This window comes from Zeus faber (genome assembly GCF_960531495.2).
Source record: "Zeus faber genome assembly, chromosome: 10".
NCBI lineage: Eukaryota > Metazoa > Chordata > Actinopteri > Zeiformes > Zeidae > Zeus > Zeus faber.
The window spans coordinates 11,160,552-11,185,378 of NC_137199.1; the positions used below are offsets into that span (position 1 = coordinate 11,160,552).

General features: G+C 47.5%; 2 protein-coding genes across 2 annotated transcripts; one reads left to right on the top strand and one right to left on the bottom strand.

The window, feature by feature from the left end:
* Positions 1–2,148: 2,148 nt before the first annotated feature.
* LOC307235869 (uncharacterized protein) lies at positions 2,149–5,862 on the top strand (the record flags this gene model as incomplete). The annotated part of the gene is made up of 2 exons (XM_080008127.1): positions 2,149–3,143; positions 5,350–5,862. The coding sequence occupies 2 exons, from the start codon at positions 2,149–2,151 to the stop codon at positions 5,585–5,587; spliced, it is 1,233 nt and encodes a 410-aa protein (XP_079864253.1). The 3' UTR covers positions 5,588–5,862.
* A 125-nt stretch (positions 5,863–5,987) lies between these two features.
* Positions 5,988–24,112, bottom strand: mapk9 (mitogen-activated protein kinase 9). Its single transcript, XM_080008656.1, has 12 exons — positions 23,847–24,112; positions 13,825–13,967; positions 13,058–13,187; positions 12,592–12,650; positions 12,264–12,402; positions 12,016–12,181; positions 9,906–9,977; positions 8,950–9,132; positions 8,568–8,692; positions 8,420–8,483; positions 8,241–8,312; positions 5,988–8,096 (listed from the first exon to the last, which is right to left on the bottom strand). Exons 2-12 carry the CDS (start codon positions 13,938–13,940, stop codon positions 7,960–7,962), a joined length of 1,263 nt encoding a protein of 420 aa, XP_079864782.1. The 5' UTR covers positions 13,941–13,967; positions 23,847–24,112; the 3' UTR covers positions 5,988–7,959.
* Positions 24,113–24,827: the final 715 nt, after the last annotated feature.

Sequence of the window (24,827 nt, forward strand, 5' to 3'; positions counted from 1 at the left end):
TACAACAACTAATACTACTACAACTGCTACTACCCAATCAAATAAAATCATAGATCACTAATAGCAACCATAATTATAATAATAATACAAATCATTATTATTAAGAAATTCCTCGTATATGTAAATGTACTTGGTGAAAATAAAACCGATTCTGATTCTGATTAAAACAACCAAATCAGCATTAAAACCACTGACAGGTGAAGTGAATAACATTGATCAAACATCATCAAACATTGATCAAGTCCCCCATGTACCACCTACCTAAACATTGTTGTAGACAAGGTACACCCCTTCATGGCAACGGTATCCCCTCATGGCAGTGGCCTCTTCAGCAGGATAACTCGTCCTGCTACACGGCAAAAATAGTTCAGGAATGGTTTGAGGCACATGACAAGGAGTTCAAGGTGTTGACTTGGCCTCCAAATGCCCCAGATCACAGTGCCATCGAGCATCTGTGGGATGTGCTGGAACAACAAGCCTGATCCATGGAGGCCCCACCTCACAACTTCCAGGACTTAAAGGATCTGCTGCTAACGTCCTGGTGCATGATACCACAGGACACCTTCAGAGGTCTTGTGGAGTCCATGCCTCCACGGGTCAGAGCTGTTTTGGCGGCATGAGGTTGACCTACACAATACTAGGCAGGGGGTTTTAGAGTTGTGGCTGTTCGGTGGATATTTCCTGTACTTTTTGATTCATAACATAAACCATGACAGTCAGGTGATAATAAGTATTGTTGGATGAAAATTCTGTTCTCTGCAGAGTGTCAAAAAATACCACACATTGAAAACCAGTGTCCCCATTAATAAATATAGCCTATAGCGCTGCCTTGTGGTGTTAGTACACATTACAAGCATTTACAAGCATTACACATAGTGCGATAAAAAAAAGTTTAATTTAAGTTTGACTATAAGTTTAATAATAAGGATAATGTCTCGTGACTTTTTTTGATATATCATTTTATGACCATTATTTTATTATCCAACCTATTAGCTCATATGATAAGCTGATTTAGTAATTTATATATTTATTCTTTTTTTGGGGGGGGTCCTCAGCCAGAGCTAAGTTTGCCGAGGGACCCTTGTGATAAACAAAAGGTTTGGGAACCCCTGGTCCAGTCCTCTTTCCTCTTCACATCCCACCCCTCTTCCTGGAAAAATAACACCTCTGAACGGCAGCCAGCGTCACTTACTCTGCAGGTAAAAGATTTGCTCCGGTGGTCCCTTTGGCAGATGGCAGCGGCCCAGCGGTTCTGAGAAAAACAGCTCTCATAGAGGGAGATGAACGCACTGGAGTGAACTCTATCTCTACCATCCAGACACGTTGTAGGCTTTTGACACATTTCGGCAAAGTTATTGAATAAAGGAGCCGCTTACAAAGGCAAGAGAAGAGCTTCCCCTCGTGATCCCTTTAAAAGGCTCAGCAAGCCATTTGGGTGGACCTGAACGGAGCACGTTGCAGAATTCCGGGTTCGTGGGCTCATGTGTGTGTGTTTTATCTTGCAGGCAAACTGTATGTATGAGTGACTCGTATAATCCACATATAATGAATGAGTATATGTAGGGTGTTCATTGTGTGTGTGTTTTGCACTTTGTGCCCCGGCCGCCGTCTATTTCTGTGGTTACAGCTATGTGTGCCTGTCTTTAGGAATGGGACGGACTATATTACACCCTGGTCCCTCCCTCAGAAGCTGTGCTAAAGCAGCAGCTGATGTCAGTGCTGCTTGACACACGCACAGGCACACGCACGCACGCACACACACACACACACACACACACACACACACACACACAGGCACGCACGCAGGCATGCACGCACGCACACACACACACAGACAAACCACACCCAGACTACAACCTGACTACCATTAGCCAGCAAACGTCAAGGACACCAGCAAAGAACCAGTAAGGCTAAGGGGGGTTTCAACACCTTTCTCCCTCAAGGACACGTTTCCACCTCCCGGGTATCCCCAGCAGGGTGTTTGCCCCCCATCAGCCCCACCCCTCCCTTCCCCAAAGCTGTCAAGACGTCAAGAAATCCAGAAGCTTTAGAGTTGAGTCCCCGATTACAGCACATAGAGGAGAGGAGGGGGGTGGGGGTCATCTAAGACTCTAGGCGCCCCCGCCCCCCACTGTGCCCGGGCGGATCATGGAGCCGCAGTGTCCGCCTGCCGAGAGCCCCACCACGTCCAGCTCAGGCTCCAGCGACCTGTATGACAACTACTGCCCGCACTACATCCAGAGAGAGAGGGCGAGGCGCGGGGACCGCGGGGGTCTGCACCCCGCTGTAACTGGAGTCCCCACCCTCGGCCGGACCCCAGCTGGGGCTGACGTTCCCACAGTGCACAGGGTGGGGGGTCGTGGAGCGTGGCCAGATCCCGACCGCAGCTGGGACGGGGGCCCGGTGAGGCAGGGCTGGGAAGCCGAGCTGGGATGGAGGACTGACAGAGCAGGGGGAGGAGGAGGAGGAGGAGGAGGAGAGAGAGGGGGGAAGGAGGGAGAACAGGGTGCTGCGGAGGTGGAGGAGGAGGAGAGGCTCCATCCGGGGCAGAGTCCCAGCCCATCTCGCACGGAGGAACATAAAAGCGCTCTGTCCGTCTACGACAACCTCCAGGACGACGTCACTGCCCTCCACTACCTCCTGGAGACGGACCTCCAGGAGGATTTGTGCCCCGTGTGGGTGACGGAGCAGATCCAGCTGCCAATGGAGACCGGTGGAGGGAGCAGGGAGAGCAGCCTGTGGTCCTCCTGTGAGATCGTCCTCGCCGGCAGCAGCGCCAGCAGCGGACTCGACCGGCACCAGGACTTAGAACAAGAGGAACCTCAGGGGTTACCGGAGCCCGATGCAGGACCTTGCATTCCGTTTGACCACCGGGACACAACGTGGCACCAGCAACTCCCGACTTCGTATCTCCAGCCATATTTTGTAGCCAGCCTGCCTCACCCGAGTCAAACTGGGCTGCGGGGTCTTTGGGCCCCTGCAGGAACCTACGAGAACACAGTGGAGCCAGTCCCACATGGGCCCAGGGTGCCACCCCCCTTGCCCCTGGTCGACCCCTCAGCCAGGGCCCTACGCAGCCTCCTCACCAGCCTCCAGCAGAAGATAATGCGTCAGAGGGACGAGTATGAGGCAAGGATCACCAGGTAAGACTGATTCCGATTCATTATTGGACACAGTGCATGAAATCTTTCAAAAACCACTCGATGAATAAGTAAAAGTATGGTCAGGGAGAAAGGAGAGCGTTTTGATGGGAGCTCACAATTGAAGTTCGGTGGAGATACGGCTTTGCTCTTGGACTCTCTGTTGACCCGTGCTTCACCCGACATCCTGTTTGTCCAGCTCTCCAGGCCAAAGCGGGTCATGGGAGTCTTCAAAGCAGTATCCGGTCTGAGTTTTTCCACTAGGCAAAATATAGAGCTTTAGACTCCGCTGAGAACATGTTTTTTTTTCCCTGTATTTGCTGCCAGCTTTGGAAATATCTGGATGTTGCATAATTTCTACATTTGTAGAGTATATTCAGTGTCTTGAAAAAGTATCGGCCCACTTTATGGGCTTTTGCACATTTTCCAATTGGGTGCAGTCCAAATCAGGCCTGGTTGTTTAAATCTGTATACTACACGTGTCCCTTAATATGAGAGTGAAGCTGAGTCTATCAGTCTGGAAAGGATGACAAGAAACAGGAGGAGACAAAAAAATTCACGGAGTACCAAGATGGAAAAAGTGTCCACGAAGAAGCACGTCTCTAGTTTGCCAGCAAGTACCTGGATGATCCTCAGGAGTTCTCGAGCACTGGAGCTCTTGGATCAAAAGCTGAGCTTTTTGGCGAACATGGTCCCAAATGTGTTGAGAACAACAAACAACGTATTCCTCTCTAACTCTCGCATCAAACAGGCGGTGGTACTGTCATGGTTTTGTCTCCAAACCATGATTGCACCACCGCTTTTGCTGGATCTGGACCTCGACCCGGAAGCTTTGCCACTATGGCTTTCATGGAGTTTTCGGCCGCTCAACCGAGAGCTGAAACCGAAGTGCAGCTGGTTCCTGCAGTGACACAATGCTCAGACGGTGTCCATCAGAATGGTTGAAGATCAAAATTAATTATTTAAAATGCACCAGTCAGACCATGGAGAGGCTGCAGCAGGACCTGAGACGAGCCGTTCGTGCTGGAGTCTGGAAAACGTGTATATTGTAAAAAAAGAGTTCCAGGGGTGAAATCACCTCTTCCCCAAAAGAGACGTTGGCTGTCGAAGCTGATATTAGGTTTTCGTTGAACATAAATAACATTAGTCCTCGCTTTAAATGTTTATTTGTCATTTTCTTCATTAGATATCTATTGTAACTTATCCAGTCTGGACTGTCTATGTTATTTGCACATTTATTTTATATAATTTTTTCAGTGACTGGTTAGGAGAAAAAAAAGAACTGCCCAGCCAATGAGGTTGACCTATAGAAATAGCTTGTGTCTGTGGTGCTGGAAAGAGAGCTAATTTAAGAGGCCGCACTGCTGACCTAGACATTATCACATATCTGGCCCAATACAGATATAGACCAAGTTTTTGTTCAATCACAGAGAAGCAGAGGTAAAATTAAGACAGCCTGATGTAACACATAAAAGGTTGCGGAGGGGGGGGGGGGGGGGGGGGGGGTCACAGAAATAACACAAAACTGCCGAATACTCAGAATGTCATAATGCAAATTTTAAAACTGATATTTTGTTTTTCTAAAGAGGTTTAACCAAGGTCGTTTGTCATTCCTGACCTTGCATAATGTTTTGCTTCTCTCAGTGCCGTCATTAAAATATAGTGTAACTGTTATATTTTGAGCCTACCTTTTTGTGCATTTTTTTAATGCCTAATTTTTTCCCCCCACATAGTAATTTAAAGCCATAAATGCTGTCTGGGACAGAAACGACACTCCCAATCCAGAATATTTATCAATCCCTACAACAGACGCAACATTTACCAAGGTGTATCTTGGTGCCCGAGTGTTATATTTAATACTTTTGAAGAGCTTTTCAAACACAAACTTTGAACAGAATTTCAGACAAGATTTTTGGCCAAATTGACTCTCAAAACCCGAAGCATTAAGACTTGGGCTTTTAAAACATCACAAATGTAGACTGATGCCGAAGAACTTGACTCATTTTGACAAAAAAAAAAATTAAGACAAATTATTGAAGAGCATTAAACTATTATCCCTTAAAATTCTATTGATTTTTACGGGCTAATATTGGTAAAACTGACATTTTAAGACTTTCTAACTTATAGACATCTTCGAGCAAAACCTGCTTTTAATTTCTTAAGCGATTCTGGACTCTTTCCAAACCCCCCCCTCCCCTCCCCTCCGCAGCCTGGAGCAGAGGAACGACGCTCTGCAGGGGGAGATGGCGGGGCTGAACGCCAACCTGGCGCAGCAGCAGCGTTGGTACCGGGCGGTCCAGGCCCAGATCCAGGAGTCGCAGCGCCGCCGGGCCGCCGCCGAGCTGCGCAACGCCGCCCTGCAGAGGGAGATGGACCAGTGCTTCGACACCTTCGGGGAACTCAACAGCGAGGCCCAGAAGGCCGAACGCATCGTCCGGAGCTTCTAGGAGAGGGTGTGGGCAGCTAATTAAAAAAAAAAAAAAAAAAAAGCACAAAGACTCGACGCAATAAGACAGAGCCATCTCTCATTGTGGTTGTATTGAAACAAAAATCTGATCTGATCACAACTGGTGTATACTGGATCCTTTTGAGTTTATATTTAAAACAACACAACAGAAAGAGCTTTTCAAGAGCTTTCACATTGTTGTCCTATGTGTTATCGACAAAATACTGCAATAGGAGCTTTCTTGCCATGTCATAATAAACGCTTATTTTATCATAACTTACGCTCTTATTGTTACCGCCGGTAAGGAAGCGCTCTTTCCCATATTCAAATACGCCGGCGTCAAAACGATCGCAACGCAAACGAAAAGAACAGAACACAACGAAACTCAGGGATGTGTTTTATTTTCGATGCAGAAGAGACGGGAGGCTGAGTAGTAATATTTATAGGTCACTGCAGCCACATGACATTTTTGAACAGGGGGGGGGGGGGTTAACATGTACAGTGTATACAAATAAGCCCCGCCCCTCCCCCACACCAAACACACCACCACCCGAAAACATGGTAAACAGAAGGCGGCCTGAGCTTGGCCCTTATCCAACGCGGCTCCAGGAGAGTTGGGTCCCCGCCCCCCCGCCCGCCCGCCGGATCGTTTAAGGCATGATTGGATGAATAAGGTCGTCTGGGTTGTTTTTTTTTGTTTTTTTTTTTCCGGAAAATGAAATCGCAGGGATCAGTGTGGCGCTAGAATCGGGTGGATTTGGACTCGAAATCAGTGTCGTATCTCCGCGAGTCCATCCCGTCCGCAGTCCTGTCTGAGTTTTTCCGTCCATAGGTCTCTACTCTACAAACCCCTCTGCTCTGGTTTGTTTTTTGGTTTTTTTTTCCTCTCCTTTTCTTATTTTCGGACTCTACAGCCACATCCGCACACGGAGGAAGTGGCTTTTGCATTGCTGGGTCAAACGCCTCCTCGGGCCTGTTCTTTTTTTTTTTTTTTTTACAGATTGAGCCCATCGCCGTCATCAGGAAGTGAAGTTTATGAGTCAGAGTGCTGCACAGTACAATTAAGATCATTATTCTTCACGCACGCGCGCACACACACACGCACACACACACACACACACACACACACACACACACACACACACACACGGGCGACAAAAGCATGTTCGTCATCTCTAAAACAGGCTCCCGGACTGAGCACACCCAAGTAAAAGAACTGAAATGAACGGCGCTCCCCCTCTGGAGAAATGCTCTTAATTACATCAAAATGATCATTTGTGCCGGCGTGCGCGTCCAAATCGTGCGAGTTCTAACCCCCCCCCCCCCCCCCCCCCCCCCCGGCTGTCGTCACGGTACATCGTGGAATGGTTCGGAGGCGATTCAACTCTTACACGGGGAAACTTTTCGCGGCCCCCCCCCCCCCCCGTTGCCGACAGTTATGTGCAACACTTTGCAAGTAAAACAAGGAAAATAAATACACTTACATGACCCCTCCTTTTTTTGTCTCTCTCGCACAAATTTAAACGTTGATGATTTTTGTTTGCTATTATTATAAACACGTTGATAGTCAGTACCTTAAGGCTGCACGGGTTGATCTACAGCTAATCTACAGTTCATAACATAACGGAAACACACACACACAAAAAAAAAAAGTCCTCATCCGGACTCCGTCACATACAGTACGTTTATACGTGGGAGTAAAACGGTAACACTGCAAACCACAGCTCCCCCTAGCTGTCAGGAGTAGAAGCGTCAAGTTCACGTCATGCCAAATTCATTGAAATTGCCAAAGAAAAGCACCGCCCTAGTGGAGGGGAGGGGGGTGGGGGCTTGAAATCGAGCTAACTTGAAAAACAGACCGATCCAAATCACATTAGCGTCCACCGTGCGGGTTGATCTACAATCTACGCTGCCTGGAAGCGTTTCTGGTCGCTTCGCCGTGACATGCGGGAGAGCGGTGGCAAGCTGGCGTTTTGTTTTTGTTTTTTGTTCAGATGCATCTGTACAGCGGCCTGTTCTTAAAAGTCTCGAAGAGTTCAAAAAAAAAAAAAAAAAAGTAAACGACTGAAATACAGGCATACAGAGGAAACCCCAACGCGGATACTTGGATGAGGGCTTGACAACATCAGGGGAAATGGCGACGGAGGGAATAACCCTCGGACCCAACTTGAAAAGTAGACCCTTAAAACAGAACAAAAAAAACAACAAAAAAAAAAACCATTACACTGAGAAGGGACTGCTTGATCTATCGATCGACTGATATTTAGATATTGAGAGAGAGACAGAGAGAGAGAGAGAGAGAGAGAAAGAGAGAGACAGGGGGAAAAGGAGAGAGAGAGAGAGAGATATAGAGAGACGGGGCCGAGACGGAGTTCACTGGCTCTCGTCCAGCGGTCCTGTGAGCGTGTCGATGCTGCTGCTGTCCGTGTCGGAGGCCAGCGTCTGCTCTGTGGACATGGACGAGATGTCGTTGGCCGACGAGGACTGCGAGGCCGAGCCGGACACCGCGTCTGAAGAGAGACGCGGCAGACGAAGGGGTTTTCGTTTGTTGTTTTTTTTTGCCGCGAAAACTTTCAGAACTGCCGATGTCAAAAGATGCAGACGCGGCCACCGTGATTTAGTACGTTACAGTAAGTGTTGAATCGTCGACAAACCTGAGCAGTCTTCTTTCATCACCCCGTTCTTGTTCCTCTCCTCCCAGTCTATAACCTCCTCGTAAATGAGCTCTGTGGTCGTGGGAGGGAGAGAAAAGTGGTGAGAGTTGGTTCTCATGGCGTTACGGCTAGACTGCAGTACCGACCGCGTCCACCAGGGGGGGAGCGCCGCATCCCACCTTTCCATTGCTCGATGCTGTGCTCTCTCTCCTCCAGCTGCTTGTCTGAAATCTGAGGTGGAGGCTGTGAAGCACAAGAGACATAAATCAAACCAAAGCCGGACGACCGTCGGCGTCTTTCGTTTCGAGCGGAGAGCGCGCTCCTCACCGCGTCGGCCTCCGCCGGATCGTACCACACGTGGATGTAGGGGTGGTTGAGGGCCTCCTCCACGGAGATGCGGGACTCCGGGTCGATCACCAGCATTTTGGAGAGGAGGTCCCGTGCTTGACCCGCTTCGCCGGAAAAAACAAAAACAAAAAAAAACAAAAACGGAGAGTACACGGTTACCAAGGCAACGGGGGTTACCAAGGCAACGTGACATGGCTACATTTAGGGAGAGTCTGGGCGATACGCAATGACTCCCCCTCTCTAGTCAGAGCTCATTTCATAGTTGGCAACGTGCATTATAGGATGCAGTGCTCTAGCCCTCAACGTCAGGGATCAGATAAGTGCAGAATCGAACCCCCGGTAGCGAGGCAGCTCCTCTTACTCTTGAGCTTGTCGTGTTCCGAGTCGGACGGGAAGACCCAGTCGGGGAAGAGCTCGGCGAAGTCGACGCCGGGATACTGCGGCTTGTTCATCACGTAGTTCCTCACCGTCTCCATCAGGCGGTTCATGAACTCCAGGTTGGGCGTGCCCAGCACCTCGATCACCTTGTTCCACTGGTCGATGTCTGGGCCGCACGCTCGAGTCAAGGGCGGGAAGGGCACCGCGGGGCGATGAGGCGCGGTGAGAAACACGGAAGATTCCCCAAACGGGACTAAACCGGATTCCAAAACCTCCGTAAATATGAAGCACCAGGAGTGGACAAATGAACCGGATTCGAACATAACTAGAAGGACAGGGTGGAAAGGACCAGGATGTGCAAACCGAACGAGGTGAGGAACCAGGTCTGGACGGATGGCGTAATACAAAAACCACAGCAGCACAACAACCAGAATGAACAGAGAATTCGACATGATATCGATATACAGTATGTTCTAATATCCTTTTCAATTACAGTCCTCACTTCAAATGATGTTTGAGAACGCCAGAAGGAGGAATCAATCACTAAACTGGAGGGCTAAAGCGTGACACGAAAGCAGCAACATTTCCTGAGCATAATATGGATCTGTATCACAATGGATTCAGCACATTTTCAGTGTGTAATAATATTATGGCTGCACTAGGTATCATAGCGTTTAAAAAGATAAATTGAATAGAGTTGAATAATAAGACAACTTTAAAGCGTTACTGGTTTAAAAATGTCATACATTTTACTACTGTTATTGATTATTAATAAACATAAAAGTAACAGTAGATTGTCTACGTGACAAGGAAAAGTATGATATTAGGGCAAAACTCTTCACTATACCTCCCTCTATTATTCCACAGCACATAATGTGTCAGTTGCTCAGGTCAGATCTCAATTTTAAAGAGAGAGAGAGATGTGTATGGGAAGGATACGGTCGGTGCCCTGGAAGATGACGCTGCCCTTCACCATCTCTCCCATGATGCACCCTACCGACCAGATGTCCACTGGGGGGGGGAGACACACACACACACACACACACACACACACACACACACACACACACACACACACACACACACACACACACACACACACACACACACACACACACACACACACACACACACACACACGTCAAAACAAATAGGCACAAAATTCACAAGTTATACCGTCCCGCGCAAAGCACAGAAATAGACGGACTTGAAGGAGTCAGGCCGTCATGGTCAACTGAATGATTATCAAACGCTGAAAGACTGAATTCTTTCAGATTAACACGGCAGTTCTGTCCATCCTCCGGCTGCACCGTGGCCTTTGATCTCTCTCTCCCCCGCACCCCCATCGCTGCTTATCAGTTTACACAGCTGCTGTGCTCTCCCCCTCTCCCCCCTGTGTGTGTGTGTGTGTGTGTGTATGTGTGTCTGTGGACTTCTTGCTTTCAGAGTGTATTTTATGCAAAACGGCCCCCCAAGTCCTCCCTCCTCTCGTCCGGGTCCCAGCGGCACTTGAAAAAAACATCACGGACCAGAGAAGGATGCGGCCCTTCCCGGGGAAAGAGGATTGTGTGAGGGATCATTTCGGGCGCGACGCAGCCGACGGACCACGGGTCCACTGCGGCAGAGCGGCAGCACAGCAACAGAATCGTGGTTGTGGTCAATGGTCATCCACAATGAGGCAACTCGCATCAATTACGACGATGTAGTAGGAGTGTCACGATTTTCCCAAATCTAGGATTCAATTTGACGTTTGATTTTAAGGTCGCCACCCGATTTTCAATTAAAATGTTTATTTTTTCCCCAAAAATATTGTTCGACTAAAGAGTCTTGATGTGTAAAGAGAAACCTGTTTGTCAATGATTCAATTTTATTTGAATTATAAATACTAATAAAAACATGAGAATATGCAAACCTGCTTGTGATTTTCGAAGTTCGGAATCAAACACTCATTTCTGTCCCTACAATGTAGTAGAGTGTGAGATCAGACAGAAAGATCTGAGCTTCACCTTTTCTGAAATACTAGCCTGGACACCGAGAGACAACGGTCTAGGGATGTTTCCGATCAATCAATCATTCAACAAGGGATTATTCTCCAGCGTTCCCTCGCGTCAATCAAGCGTGTCGAAAGAAAGTCATAAATGACAGCCGCTTGACTGAGCTGTAGGTTTCCTGTTGTCCACTAGAGGAAGCGATGAGTAGGTTCAGGTGAGTACCTCAATCACGTATATCGAGCCAAGTTTAACCTTGATAAAAATATTGTTTAAAAAAAAAAAAAAAATCGATATTAAAGCTTTGAAAATCTCTATTGGGTTTCGGAATTTTTATGTCATCTCACTGGAATTAAATGATAGGTTTCTGAAATTTGATGTGATTTTGTCTTGAAATCAGAAATCAAGTGCCATATTTAAAATGAGAATGTTCAATTGTAAATTTTCCTAAGAATTTTTGTTTTTTTAAATCCTGAAAATGGGTCAATATCCATGTTGCCTGGTATCAAAATTTGAAAAACCCGTTGATGTGTGTTTTTTGGGTACAAAGGGTTGAAAACGGTGCTTCAAACTTCAAATAAAGCGGATTTCCCATTTCAAAAATCATACATATACACACAGTCGTAAATCTGAAAGACTGTTATTAGGAGAGCAGCTTATTTGGCTTCTGACTGATTCCCTGCACTTCCCTGCAAAAGTGACATAATATAAGGCTGCCATCTGAACAATGGCCAGCAGTGCTCGACCAGATCAGTGTTAAATACAGTGGAGCATGGCCAACATTAACTGCCTACTTCATACAAAGAGGCTTCACTCTTAGGCAGAGCCAGGAAGCCATTTTTAATGACAGGGTGAGGAAAGAAAAACCCGTAACAAACAGCCGATGAAGCTAAATATCTCAAAATCGACATTAGACATGGCAAAATAATATAAAAGCAACACATAACGTGAAGCTTAAAAGAGCTTCACTATTGCATCTCACACCAATCAGTTGTGTTTCAGACTCCAAAAAAAACGTACATATTCTTATAGAAACACTCGTTTTTTTAGGGGCCCCTCACCATTCTCCTTGTACTTCATGCCCAGGATGACCTCGGGAGCCCTGTAGTAGCGGGTCACGACGTAGGGGGTCATCATGAAGTTGGTGCAGGCCGTCCGGGCCAGGCCAAAGTCCAGGATCTTCAGGGTGCAGTCCGTCTTCACCACAATATTACTGGGCTTGAGGTCCTGCCAGAGGAGAGAGGGAACGAGGATCTACCGAGGGCCAGACCGCCACCAACGCCAAACCGAGGGCACGTTCAAGTCTCACCCTGTGGATGATGCCGGCCGAGTGCAGGTGCCGAATGCCGCAGAGGATCTGGTAGAGCAGGTAGGACATCCTCTCGTGGTCCAGATCCATGTGGATCACCTGGCACAGGCTGGCGTCCATCAGCTCCATCACCAGATACCTGCGGGAGGGGGACGGGGCAAAGCAGGGTGAGCGTGCCGCAAGAGATGCCGGACACAACAAGCCAATTAACAGAGAGGCTTCTCCGCCCATCTCAATTCTAAGGAGAGTGAGGCAGAACTGGGAAGTCGCCCAAAAAATAATAAAATGGAAAAAAACAAACAAAAAAAAAAACCCGGCTGGGACTTACAGATCCTGGAACTCCTCCAGAGACTTCTGAGGCGTGAACACATTGATCAGACGGATGATCTGGAAGAAGAGAGAGAGAGAGAGAGAGAGAGAGAGAGAGTCCATTAGTCCAGTCTGTCACCACCACCACCACCACTCTGTCTACCCCGCCATCCCTCCATCTTATCCATATCTCTGGCCACTTCATAGCGCTTGGACTCTCACTCAAGAGAAATTCAATTATATTTAGGAAGCAGAGTGAGCCCCCCCCCCCCCCCTCCTCTTCTGACACAGACATTTGGTTTCTGACTGCGGCAACTGGGTTATGACTTTTAAATTACAGCCGCCGGCCGAAACTGACATGCGTCAATGGCTGCCCCAAACCAATATGGAACTTGGAATTGGAATTAAACTTGCAGAACCACATTTGACGATAAGTGGGACAGGCGTTGGGACACACGTCGGACAAAGGAGAAACGCCGGCGTACGTTTTTGTGGTTGACGCATTTGAGGAGCACCAGTTCCCTGTAGGCGCGCTTGGCGTGGGTCTGGTTCTGGAAGGGTCGACACAGCTTCTTCACCGCCACCGGGATGCCCAGGACTGAATCTAGAGCAGAGCTGGAGTGCAGAGAGGGAGATGGAGAGGGAGAGGAGGGGGGATTTAAAAAATAAAATAAAATAAATGAAACAGTAAGACGGAGAAGGGAAATCACAGAGCCGAGTTGAGTGGACGTTTGAGGGAGATCGCGGCTGCGGTCGGTGAATTTTCTGCGTCCTGTGTAACAACGGCGGACGCAATGGGAGTTCAAAATTGAAAAAAACAAAACAAAAACAATCGGGCTTTGCCAGCGCCCGCTGTACATGGAGAGACGGAAGCGGAAGTCGTTTTGGGTCTAGAGGCCTCCATCTGGCAAATGTATTTTTATATGAAGTTGAGGTTTCAAGTTAACGCGGCTGTGCGCGAGTCTCCTCGCATTAAAATGCCATTTCCGACCGGGGCCGTCTCGATGGCGGAAAATCAGCTGGCGATTATCATTGGCAACGTTTTTTGGTTAATTTCATTTCCCAACCATAGACTGTAACAGCGTAATAACTCACATCCACCTCATGTTGAACAGCCGTTTACTGACATATCGACATAGGAACATAAAAATCCAGGTTGTCAGTTAATTTGCCACAACCCAACAGCTAATCTGCATTTCATTTATTGAACTATTAAATATAAATAACGATGATTAATAGTAAGCGGCCTCACCAGACGATGCCCTGGGCCCCGGAGCCGATGGCGCGGAGCTGCTGGTAACGCTTGAGGACGGTGAAGGTGGAGTCCCCCACCTGGACGCTGTAGAACTGGCCCTCGGCCTCACTCATCCTGCCCCGGAGTCAGGACCACCAGCGCTGTGTGTGTGTGGACGCAAACAGACAAGACACCGTGAAGGAGCGTCCGAAACGAGGGGGGGAAAAAAAAAAAAATTTTATAATAATGCTTCCCGTCTATTCAGACTCAGATAAAAAGGTCTGAGGAGCGGAATGGCGATGACGGTCTAACGGCGTCCGGATGAAAAAAAAACAACAACTCAAGGTCTTCCGGTCGATTCCGCCGTGCCGCTCTGTGGACCCACGGCCAATGGCAGGCTGCATAATAGTACAAGTATCTGTCTGCCTGCTGCATTGACGCTCACATTTCTTTGGCTTAGACGGAAGTCAGCCGGTGCTTCGTTCACTCACACACACACACACACACACACACACACACACACACACACACACACACACACACACACACACACACACACACACACACACACACACACACACACACACACACACACACACACACACACCTGAGTACCATTAGCCAGCAAACGTCAAGGACACCAGCAAAGAACTAGTAAGGCTGAGGGGGGCTTCGACACCTTTCAGAGAGAAGGCGGAGAGAGTGACGGCTGCGACTCCCTCAGGGCTTCACTGCTCCATATAAACTCTGCTGCGGCTGTGGCTTAAACGACACACACACACACACCAGAGTGTCTTTGACAAGTGCTCACACTAAATAAACCTATACCTAAGACATGTACAAGCACGCACCCAGGCTTAAATCTCTCTCTCTCTACTGCAAATAAAGGAATCTTAAAAGCTCGCTCTCGCTCTCTCTCTCTCTCTCTCTCTCTCTCTGCTTGTGTGTATGACTAATTTGAGAACTAAGCAAGCAGCTCGTGTAATGTCTGTGCACATTCGCACTGTATTTATTTTGTGTCTAGAGATATATTGTGTTCGCACTGACAGCTCTGGCAGGAGGAAAGAGGAGGAGGATTGTTATTCTTGGCTGAAGGGAGTGAGTCTTTATGTGTGCAAGGGAGATATATATTAGTGTGTGTGCGTGTGTGTGTGTGTGTGTGCGTGTGTGTGCGTGTGTGCGTGTGTGCGTGTGTGCGTGTGTGCACGCGCGCGACCACTGCAAAGGTTGGTAGCTATGCAACAGTGGACGGTCAGGGCTGTTTGTTACTCCTTGACAAAACAGCAGGATGCCGCTACTACCGTTTCGGATTGACACGACACAGGACCACAGGCACTCACTCATTCCCATGCTCAGAGAAAGAGAGATGGGAGGCGGTCGAGAGAGAGAGAGAGAGAGAGAGAGAGAGAGAGAGAGAGAGAGAGAGAGAGAGAGAGATGGAAGCAGAAAGGAGAACGCTTTGATCAAACCAAACTCAAAAAAGGCTCAAGGCCCTGAGTTGTCCTAATTGTACACCAGTTTAACTCACAGATCATTGCATTAAATCATATTGTACAATGTACAACTGCATACATTAAATACTAATAGGGTACATACATAATTACTCTATGCGTATTGCTTATTCAAATGAACAAATACATGTTTTAAAACATGTAACTCAACCCGTGGACCACGGCTTCTCCTCTAGCCTGAGATGGACATCAGTCGTCCATCTAGGAGATGCAACTAAGAGGCTCGGCCATTTAAATCAACTTCAAGTCCAAATGAACACTCGTCCCCCTGAACAAATAATGTTTTAATTCATCACTGCCCATCGCAACGCCATTCTATTTTTGCCTTCACAAAGGTAATTTTTCTTCTGCTGCCGAAAAACCTAAAATGCGACTGGCTAGGAAGCATGAGGCTCCGGCTAGGCCGCCATACTAATAGCTCAATCCAAAAAAATGGATCCTTCTCATCTCTTGCCCACTCCCTTCTGCTTCCGATCGCCTCTCTCTCCCTGAGTGAGCCGGAGGGATCCTCAGCTCCCCCTCCATTAGCAGTGAAACAGTCAATCGAATAATCGATTCAGCTATTAGCACAACATGAATCAAATTCAATTCAAGAGAGGGGACACTGACCATCATTTTGTACCTGTCATTTTATGAGTAAGCATTTTAAGATAAGTAAATTCATCACATTAAATCATCAAATTATATAAGAATAATGAATATATCAATCGATTGTGAAGGTTTTGCAGAGATGCAGAGAGAATCAGTTGAAACTGCTAAAACAATAGAAACTGCCTTCGTGACCTATGTATATTACACCCTCAGCAACTGCCTTTGTGACACCCTCACAGGAACGGTCCATGAGATGTAGTTGATATAAACCCTCGAGCAAGTTGGTTGGAGGCAGATGCTCTTTGCTATTCTGTCACCTGTAAAGAGCTCCCCGCTGATTGCAATCTTCTATACAATAAACTTAGCCTGATTGACAGTGGTTGTATTTTCTGTTTAACCTGAACTGTCTCACCTCACCCATCGACCACCACCTGAGTGGCTGGAATTTCCACAACAATTATTTGGCACCACGAACAGGATCTCTAACTCCAGATATCTGACCCCATCTCCTTTACAGGTACAAGCATAAGGCCCTGGTCTGGGACCAGAGGAGCCTAAACTCGCCCGTGACGTAATCAAAACGGGAGAAGCAGGCGCCTGAGTCAAGCCGATGGGACAGAATCTAGGATACGAGATCCATGAACAAACTACGTGTGTAAATGTGAGAGTACAACAATTGAATTTATGTCTGGGACATATTTAAGGTTTCTGTGTCTGAGACATGAAACAGCTAAAAGGTTGTTTATCATTTAATTGTCTCTGGGACAAGTTAAACTTCCCCCTGTTAGGGTCCTACATTTAATTATTTAGGACCCTCTGTTTATAATCAATAGAGGGAGGCCCTGTAAGTGTTAAACGGTGAAAGAACAGCATGGAAAAGTCTGTGTCGAAATTAAAGGGCCCCTCTGAAAGGACTGATCCGGCAAAAATGATGGTTGATCAAGATGGTGGGACAGTGTTATTACAATTGGGCTTTTGGGGAAAAACTTGGGTTTCCTCGAAAATAGTAGTTTTGGCACAAGACAAATAGACCAGTTGAGGATGAAGCTAGAGGAATACGATAAGGTTAAAGGGTGCAAGAAACAATACCCTGGTTGGAAGATTTTTGGTATGTGGGAGAGAGAAGCGATGACAAGGTGGGACAGACGGCGGATTTCCCGGAGGACGGTTCGTGGGTCGATAAGGAAGGACAGGGTGCAGACAACCAAGCCGACACAGCCAGTATCAGGATCTGGAAGACCGCATAAACGGGTTGTTCCATCGGACTATGAATTGGTCCACTGTATGGGATTGTACACAGAAAGACGATGAACTGACGGGAGCATATGTCAGCCGCCTGGAAGGCGTGTTCAGGCAGACCAGCAGAATGACAACTCCCCAACGGGGGATTCGGGGAGCAGACCGGGACTCTCCCTATGAACAACAATTAAAGTGTTGTTTCCTAGATGGACTAAAACCTGGAATCAGCCGAATGGTTAAAACCACCTGCTTCAGGCACAAAACAGCCCGGCTGGACAGCGTGTGTGCGCATGCCATACACACCGAAAAAACGCTGAAGGAGAAGGACAGAACCAAGACGATAGAGCCCTTCACCGTCCCTGTTCTCGTGAAAGACGGGGAGAGAGAGGGCCATGGCTGCGAGTGAAACACTCGTTCATACAGTCAGCGGTTTTCCCTATAAATCCATGTGGTCGAGACTTAATGTGCGTATTAGGTATTTTGGTTGTATGTAACGGGGCAGGGGTAGATGTGGTTAGGGACGTGAACCCCTCTTATCAGATGGCCAAATTCGGCTTGGGGTCCCTCTTGTTGTATTATTCCTGGGATTTAGAAATGGATGGTCCAAGAACAGTTACGGCAGAGTTATCAAAGCATGCCCATAGTCTATGTCCAGAAGGAGATGTCATGCCCGCAGAAGATTTAGATGTGACAGCATTTTTAGCTGCCAAAGTAGACCCCGAGATGGAGCATAAATGGTTGAAGAAAGGGATAGAGACAACCCAAGCTAGAGCTAATATCTCTGTTGGGATGAAACACGGATAAACGGCCGGTGCAGGATTTGATGAGGAAGAGTTTAAGTTTTTCGATGTACCAGGAAGCATGCCCCACGTGTAGTTGCGAAAATACCCTGCCCAGGATTTGGGGGATCTGGGTGAGGTGGATCGATCGGCTAGATGGTCTCGGAGATTGGGAGGCCACAGCCCCGTGAAGACCATCATGGTCACCCAGGGACCGGGCCTACTGAAAACCTAGGAACTAGGTGTTCCTCACCCGCGGAGCCGTGCACTTGGTGCCAAGTAAATGAGATTATGGCTCCGCCACGGGGCCCCTACAGTGCGTGTTGACAAAAGCTCAAGAGGTGCTCCTGGCCTCGGTGCCAGAGCACCTGTGGGTTCAGGACAAACATGATGTGGGCCTGATGGTTGTAGCTACCCCACTACAGGTACATCCAAAATCTTCATACAGGCCATGCAAACCGCAGTGCTGAGATCACCATTGCACCCCTTTTTGACTCACTGTTAGAAAGAGGAATTGGGAACTATGCCCCGATTCCCATGTAACACACCCATACTTCCAGCAGATGGGGTGAATTGCCGATTTGTACAAGGCCTAAGGGGAGTAAATGAGGCTTTTCATTGCTGTGCCCAGGTGGTCCCTAATCCTACTACCATACTGACCAGTACCCGGCGACACAATGGTGTTTACTGGGATTGATTTGGCAAACGCATTCCTCAGTATGCCGGCGGAAGAGACGTCTCAGTGGTTTGCGTTCACAATTAAAGGTAAATTTTACACTTGGACCGGCATGCCCCAGGGGTATGCAGAGTCCCCCGCAGTATTCAGTGCGGATATAGGTGAAAACCTAGATGGTTATACGTTCAAGCACAGCAGCATACTAATCCAATATGTCAACAATTTATTAATATGCCCCCCTAACGAACAAGCCTGCGAGGCAGACACAGTAATATTGCTAAAATATCTTGCAAAAAATGGCCACAAAGTAAGCAAGTCAAAATTACAAATAGCCTGTTCAGAAGTGACCTATTTCAGCCACATCCTCTCAGAAAAGGTGAAGAAAATAGGCCAAGAGAGGGTAGAGGTGATTCTAAAGATACCTTGCCCCCGAACTAAGAAACAGTTAATGTCATTTATAGGGTGCATCACTTACTGCAGGAGCTGGATAACTGACTATGCAAGACTGACAAAGACCCTTCAGGACATGGCCCACGGATATGACCTGAGGGGCCAGGACGAAGTGGAATGGACTAACGACGCAGAGGCAGCGTTTGAGGACCTGAAAAGGGCTGTCAGCACGGCGCCGACATTGGGTTTACCAAACCCAGACCAACGATCTTGCTCCAGGCATATGGGCTGTCTACACCGACAGCTGATATGCCTTCTGAGTCGTTCAGGACTTTGGTGACCTGTGGAAGTTTGGGGCTTTTTATTTTTTTAATCAGACGGTAACCCAATACAAAACAAGGAATAGGTCAACGCTCTCCTCGAAGCCATCGCTTTGTCAATCCGATTGGCCGTATGCAAATGTACACCACACACTAGGACAACTGATCCAATTGCGCAAGGGAATGGCCGGGCCGACAGAGCTGCAAAAGATGCCGCACGGAAAAGGCGACCGCACACACCAGCCGCCTGCCGTTGAAGCTACCTCCTCATGGGTAAACCTCAAAGAATTCCAACAAAACACAGGGAAACAAGAGCGAGCCACATGGAAGAAAAATGGCACCTGGGTAAACGGGATATGGGAGGGGCAAAATGGTAAGCCCTTCCTCCCAAAATGTTTGTATCCTTATGCAAAATTGACACGTGTCAAAGGAGGGAGTGGTGAGTGAAATCCAGAAGCGTTGGGATACAACAGAAGGTGGATTTACAAATGACTCTCCAGGTTTTGTTAAAAAACATGTAATTTGTATTATCAAAAACATTAGTCGAAGCCAATTAAAGGCGCTGCCCATGACACTGGTCCCGGATGCACCGTTCAACCACCTAATGATGGACTTCGTCACCCTCAACCCATGCCAAGGTAAGCAACATTGCCTAGTAGTGATTGACTTGTTTTCAAAATGGATAGAAATATTCCCGACGGCCAAGGCCGATGTGGCAGCAGTAGGTAAAGCACTGATTACGGAGATCATTCCCAGGTGGGGGATTTCCTGGAATATCTCCTCAGATAATGGCCCACATTTTGTGAATGGGGTCCTCAAACAATTAGCCGCCTACCGACATGTAAATCTCAAAACACACTGCGCCTACCACCCCCCGAGCAGAGGAACGGTAGAATGTGGGAACGGCACATTAAAAAACAAACGGACTAAGGCAATGGAGGACAGGGGCATGGACTGGGTGATGTCTACCATTAGTGCTAACGGCTGTGCCGCACTCCAGCATGGCCGGCCCATGAACACGGGCCTGGCCACACCCACTGGTCCCCAAACACTAGAAGACATAGATGATGTAATGATAACTTACTGTCGTAACCTTCTCACTGTGCATAGACAAACCCACCTACAGGTCAAAGCTGCCCTACCATCCCCTGCAGAGAGACCACTCCACAACCTCCAACCAGGAGATTGGATAGTGGTCAAGGACTTCCAGAAGGAAAAAGTGGAGATGACCATACCAGATCCTGCTCGTCACAGCATCAGCAGTGAAGGTCGCAGAAAGGGCCACCCGGATCCACGCCAGCCACTGTTTGAGGGCCTCGGAACCCTGGAGGAGAAGAGCCAGCCGTAGGCCGCAATACCTGACTGGACAGCGGTATAAGGAAGGTTCCGGCAGAAGGGGGAAGTCTGATAGAGAGGCGGGGAGATATCCAATGGGACTCTCCTTGCCTAGTCGGCAGAAACCTATCCTTGAACGCCCTTAGCGAACCGGCCTTATACAATGCAGCCGTAGAATCCACTGGACTGGATCAACTACGTGTATTACAACCAACAACTGATGGCCAACTACAGCCGGGACGCCTTCGCCGTGCTGGGGAAACAGCTGCCCCTACCACAACGATGACCTAGCAGAACCGCTTGGCCCTGGAAATGCTCGTGGCCGAGAAGGGCGGCGTTTTACCACATGCTCGGAGACTCCTGCTGCACCAAGATCCCCAACCTCACGTCCCTGGATGGGGAAGTTCACCAAGGCCCTCAACAAGCTGAAAGCCTGGCCATCGAGATGGAGGACAATGCAGGACACGAGAGGTTTGAATGGACCTGGTGGTTTGAGGATCTGCTCGGTAGTTACGGAGCGATGTTAGCCAGATACGCTATGATATTTGGAGCCAGTCTCACGATTTCGGGCGAATGTTTTGTTGTATTATTCCTGTGTTACATAACTTCATCAGCCGGACCCTGGAGAATGAAATTGTCCGCCAAGGCAAATTCACTGCCATACCACTCGAATGGGTCCCTCCCTATGCTGACGACGACTCAGACGACGACGGCCCATGCTGGAAGGAGTAGTGCCAGCTGTGGGAACATTATTTTTCAATATGTGTTGACTAACAGTGTTTATGTTATTTTTCATTTATATGTGTTGATTAAAGTTAAAAATGTTGTTTCATACGCACACACAGTGTAGCGCTGTGTGGAGGAGAACAAAAACAAAAAACACTCCAGTTCTTTGAGTTAGGTTTACATTTTGTGTACGTATTAATGAGCTAACAACATAACTTGAACTTGAACAAACCGAAAACGAGTGAGATCAGTGAGGACAGTGAGTGAGTGGGAGGAGTGACTCGCCGTGGGAGAGAAGAGAGCGAGGAAACAGCTGCTACCGGTTTATTGAGAGAGCGGAAAATTAGTATTGAAACCATTTCAAATACTCAGAATCGATACGTATAGAACAACAGACAACACTAGTCATAACACAATTTTTTACAACACTCGTCTGCATACACATTTTGTTTATCAGCCTTGTGAGCGCAGGTATCGGCCGATGCAGATTATTTAAAAATATCGGCCCATTTAATTGGCCGTCCGATCAATCGGTCGACTGCTAATATTAATTATGTGGAAAGGAGCATAATAGGTCCGCTTTAAGGACATAAAATGATGCTCTCTCAAATGCTGAATCACATGAAGTTCCCCATTCTCCAGAATGGGGAACTTCACTTGGAATCTCAAACACTGGATTTTAGATTTTGAATTTTGAAAATGTTGTAAAGACGTTAAGATATGTGATAGACCAGTGATTCTAAACCTCTTTCATATATCAAGGAGCCTGATTTTGATGTGCATTGGGTCAAGGACCCAGATTTAATGAGATTTGTCACTGGGACCCCAATCTCAGAAGATCTTTATAATTTGATATGATTCAGTCCAAACTTCCATACATATCCATACTATAGTTAGGGAGATAACAGTGTACTTACACTCGTACTTCCTCTAGTAGAGAAGTTCCTAAACTTTTTTTTTTACAGTCAGTTTTTACCCCTTCACATATTCATCTCCAGCTGCATACCTCCTCTACAGGGCGGGCTCTAGCCATCTTGCCACTCTAGGTTGGAGGGGCGTAAAATAAAATAACCTACATGTAGAATAAAAATACAGTGTTTTGGTGCACCGATCGCGGGCACCCCGTCGACACTGTGTAAAACTCCTTAAGGCTTTGTGTTGAAAATGAATATGTCTTTATCGCCGCCAGCGATGGTCAAAACACATGTAGGCTGCCGCTGGACGAATGTGGGCTTGACATGGCCGCGAATCCAAAACCTACGCGATGCATGAAGGAAATATAGCCATATTATCTTCCCATATGATGTATAAATGTGCTGAAAATGAGTTAGGGTTCTAGTGCCTCACACGCCACATCATTCTGCCATGGTCAAGAGGAAAACATCACCTGGAAGCTTGTGCTCAAAAGGTAAACGTGAGGAGCTGCTATACTGGAATACAGCAATTTTGCCATTCGAAGATTTACAGCGCAAGACAACGACTGATTTATCGATATAATATAGATATTATGATTTGATATATGGCAATGTACCGAGTTGAAATATCACAATATACTTAATTCAGTGCCAAAGTCAACATGACTTTGACACTGAACCACGGTAAACTAATGCGAGAGGGCACCAGATCATACCGAGTCTCATCGCTATAGCAATGTTGTTTAACGCTTGTCTTTAAGGACGCATTACAGTATTCATTGACTGTTCCAGCTGCTCTGATCGATGCAGTGACTTATCGATATAATATAGATATTATGATTTGATATATGGCAATGTACCGAGTTGAAATATCACAATATACTTAATTCAGTGCCAAAGTCAACATGACTTCGACACTGAACCACGGTAAACTAATGCGAGAGGGCACCAGATCATACCGAGTCTCATCGCTATAGCAATGTTGTTAAACGCTTGTCTTTAAGGACGCATTACAGTATTCATTGACTGTTCCAGCTGCTCTGATCGACGCAGTGACCTGCTTAGTCATGACAGCCACAACATTTATAACCTTTCTTTTTTTTTTTTTAAATGTGTCCTTGCGTTTCTTGAAAGGCACTCGCCCAACAAAGTTACTATTATTATTTCTCAGACACCTCCCCTGCGCAAACGTCTTGTGTCGGCACAGACAGCCACCCCCAAAAATATCATAGAAGAAAAAAAAAAAAATCGACATCGCGTCACCGGTCGAAAGGAAAATCGCGATTATTGATTTCTGCCGATATCGCCCAGGGCCTGACGCTCGGTCCAACGCGCCCCCCCCCCGCCCGCCCGCCCGCCCGCAAACGGCAGCGACGAGAAGACGCCTCGCCACGAACACCGCGCGGGGTCTCCACACACACACACACACACACACACACACACACACACACACACACACACACACACGCACACACACACACACACACACACACACTCTCGTCACGCACGCTGGTCCGCGCAGCGTGAAGTCATGGCGCGGCGAGGGCTCCGGGACTCACCAGGGCCTCGGCTCTGCCTCTCCGCCGCTGGCCGCCGTGCGTGACGCGGTGGTCGGGGTCGAACTGAGGCGGGAGCCCGGGCGGGCGGACCGACCTAGCTTCTCCCTTCGCGGCTCCCAGGAACACTCCCACGCATCGAAACTGCACTGAAACGGCGCTCGCTCGCTCTCTTGCTTTCTCTTTCCTCTCCGTCTCCTTTCTTCTAGTTTTGTTTTTTTTTTTCCTCCTCCTCCTTCTCCTCCACCCGCCACCCCCCCCCCGCCCGTACAAGACGGAATCAAGAACCGCCCGGAGCTGTCGCAGTGAAACCCCGCTGCCCCGAATTCCTAACTCCACTCCGGCGGCGGACGGACGGACGGACGGACGGACGGAACGCCACCACAGGGGGAGGCGCGGAGCGTGACGTCATCACGCAAAGTCTGACGCTGTGGGCTCCCAACTTTTTTCTTATATATATATTTTTTTTTCAAACTCAAAAACTTTTTCGTCGGGACAAAGTTTTCACTGTTTCGTTATGACGATGATTATTATTATTATTATTATTTTTTGCCTCGTTATGTCGAGCGCAACATCCGAATGACGAGATTCGGTCGAAGACCGATATTTTCGAGGTCGAACTGAAAATGACAGCGACGCGCGTTCAGAATTGTTGAGATTTTGGGAGGAAAGGTTCAAAATTGGTGACATATGAAATTTCGCAGAAGTACTGATTGAGAATAATTATTAATGCTGAATCTTGACATTTTGTTTTTTATTTGAGGCTTTTCTACACTATTATAATTTTTGGTTGCATTCTATTAATCTGAAAAGAAAGACTGAGTTACATGTTGTGTATTAAATGTGTTATACAAATAAAGGCTATTATTATTATTATTATTACTTCTTGAGTCAGTGTGGTGCAATGATCAAAATACTAGCACTTACTTGAGCGACATTACATATGTGCCACACGGAAAGATAATCAGAAATCCCAAAACATCA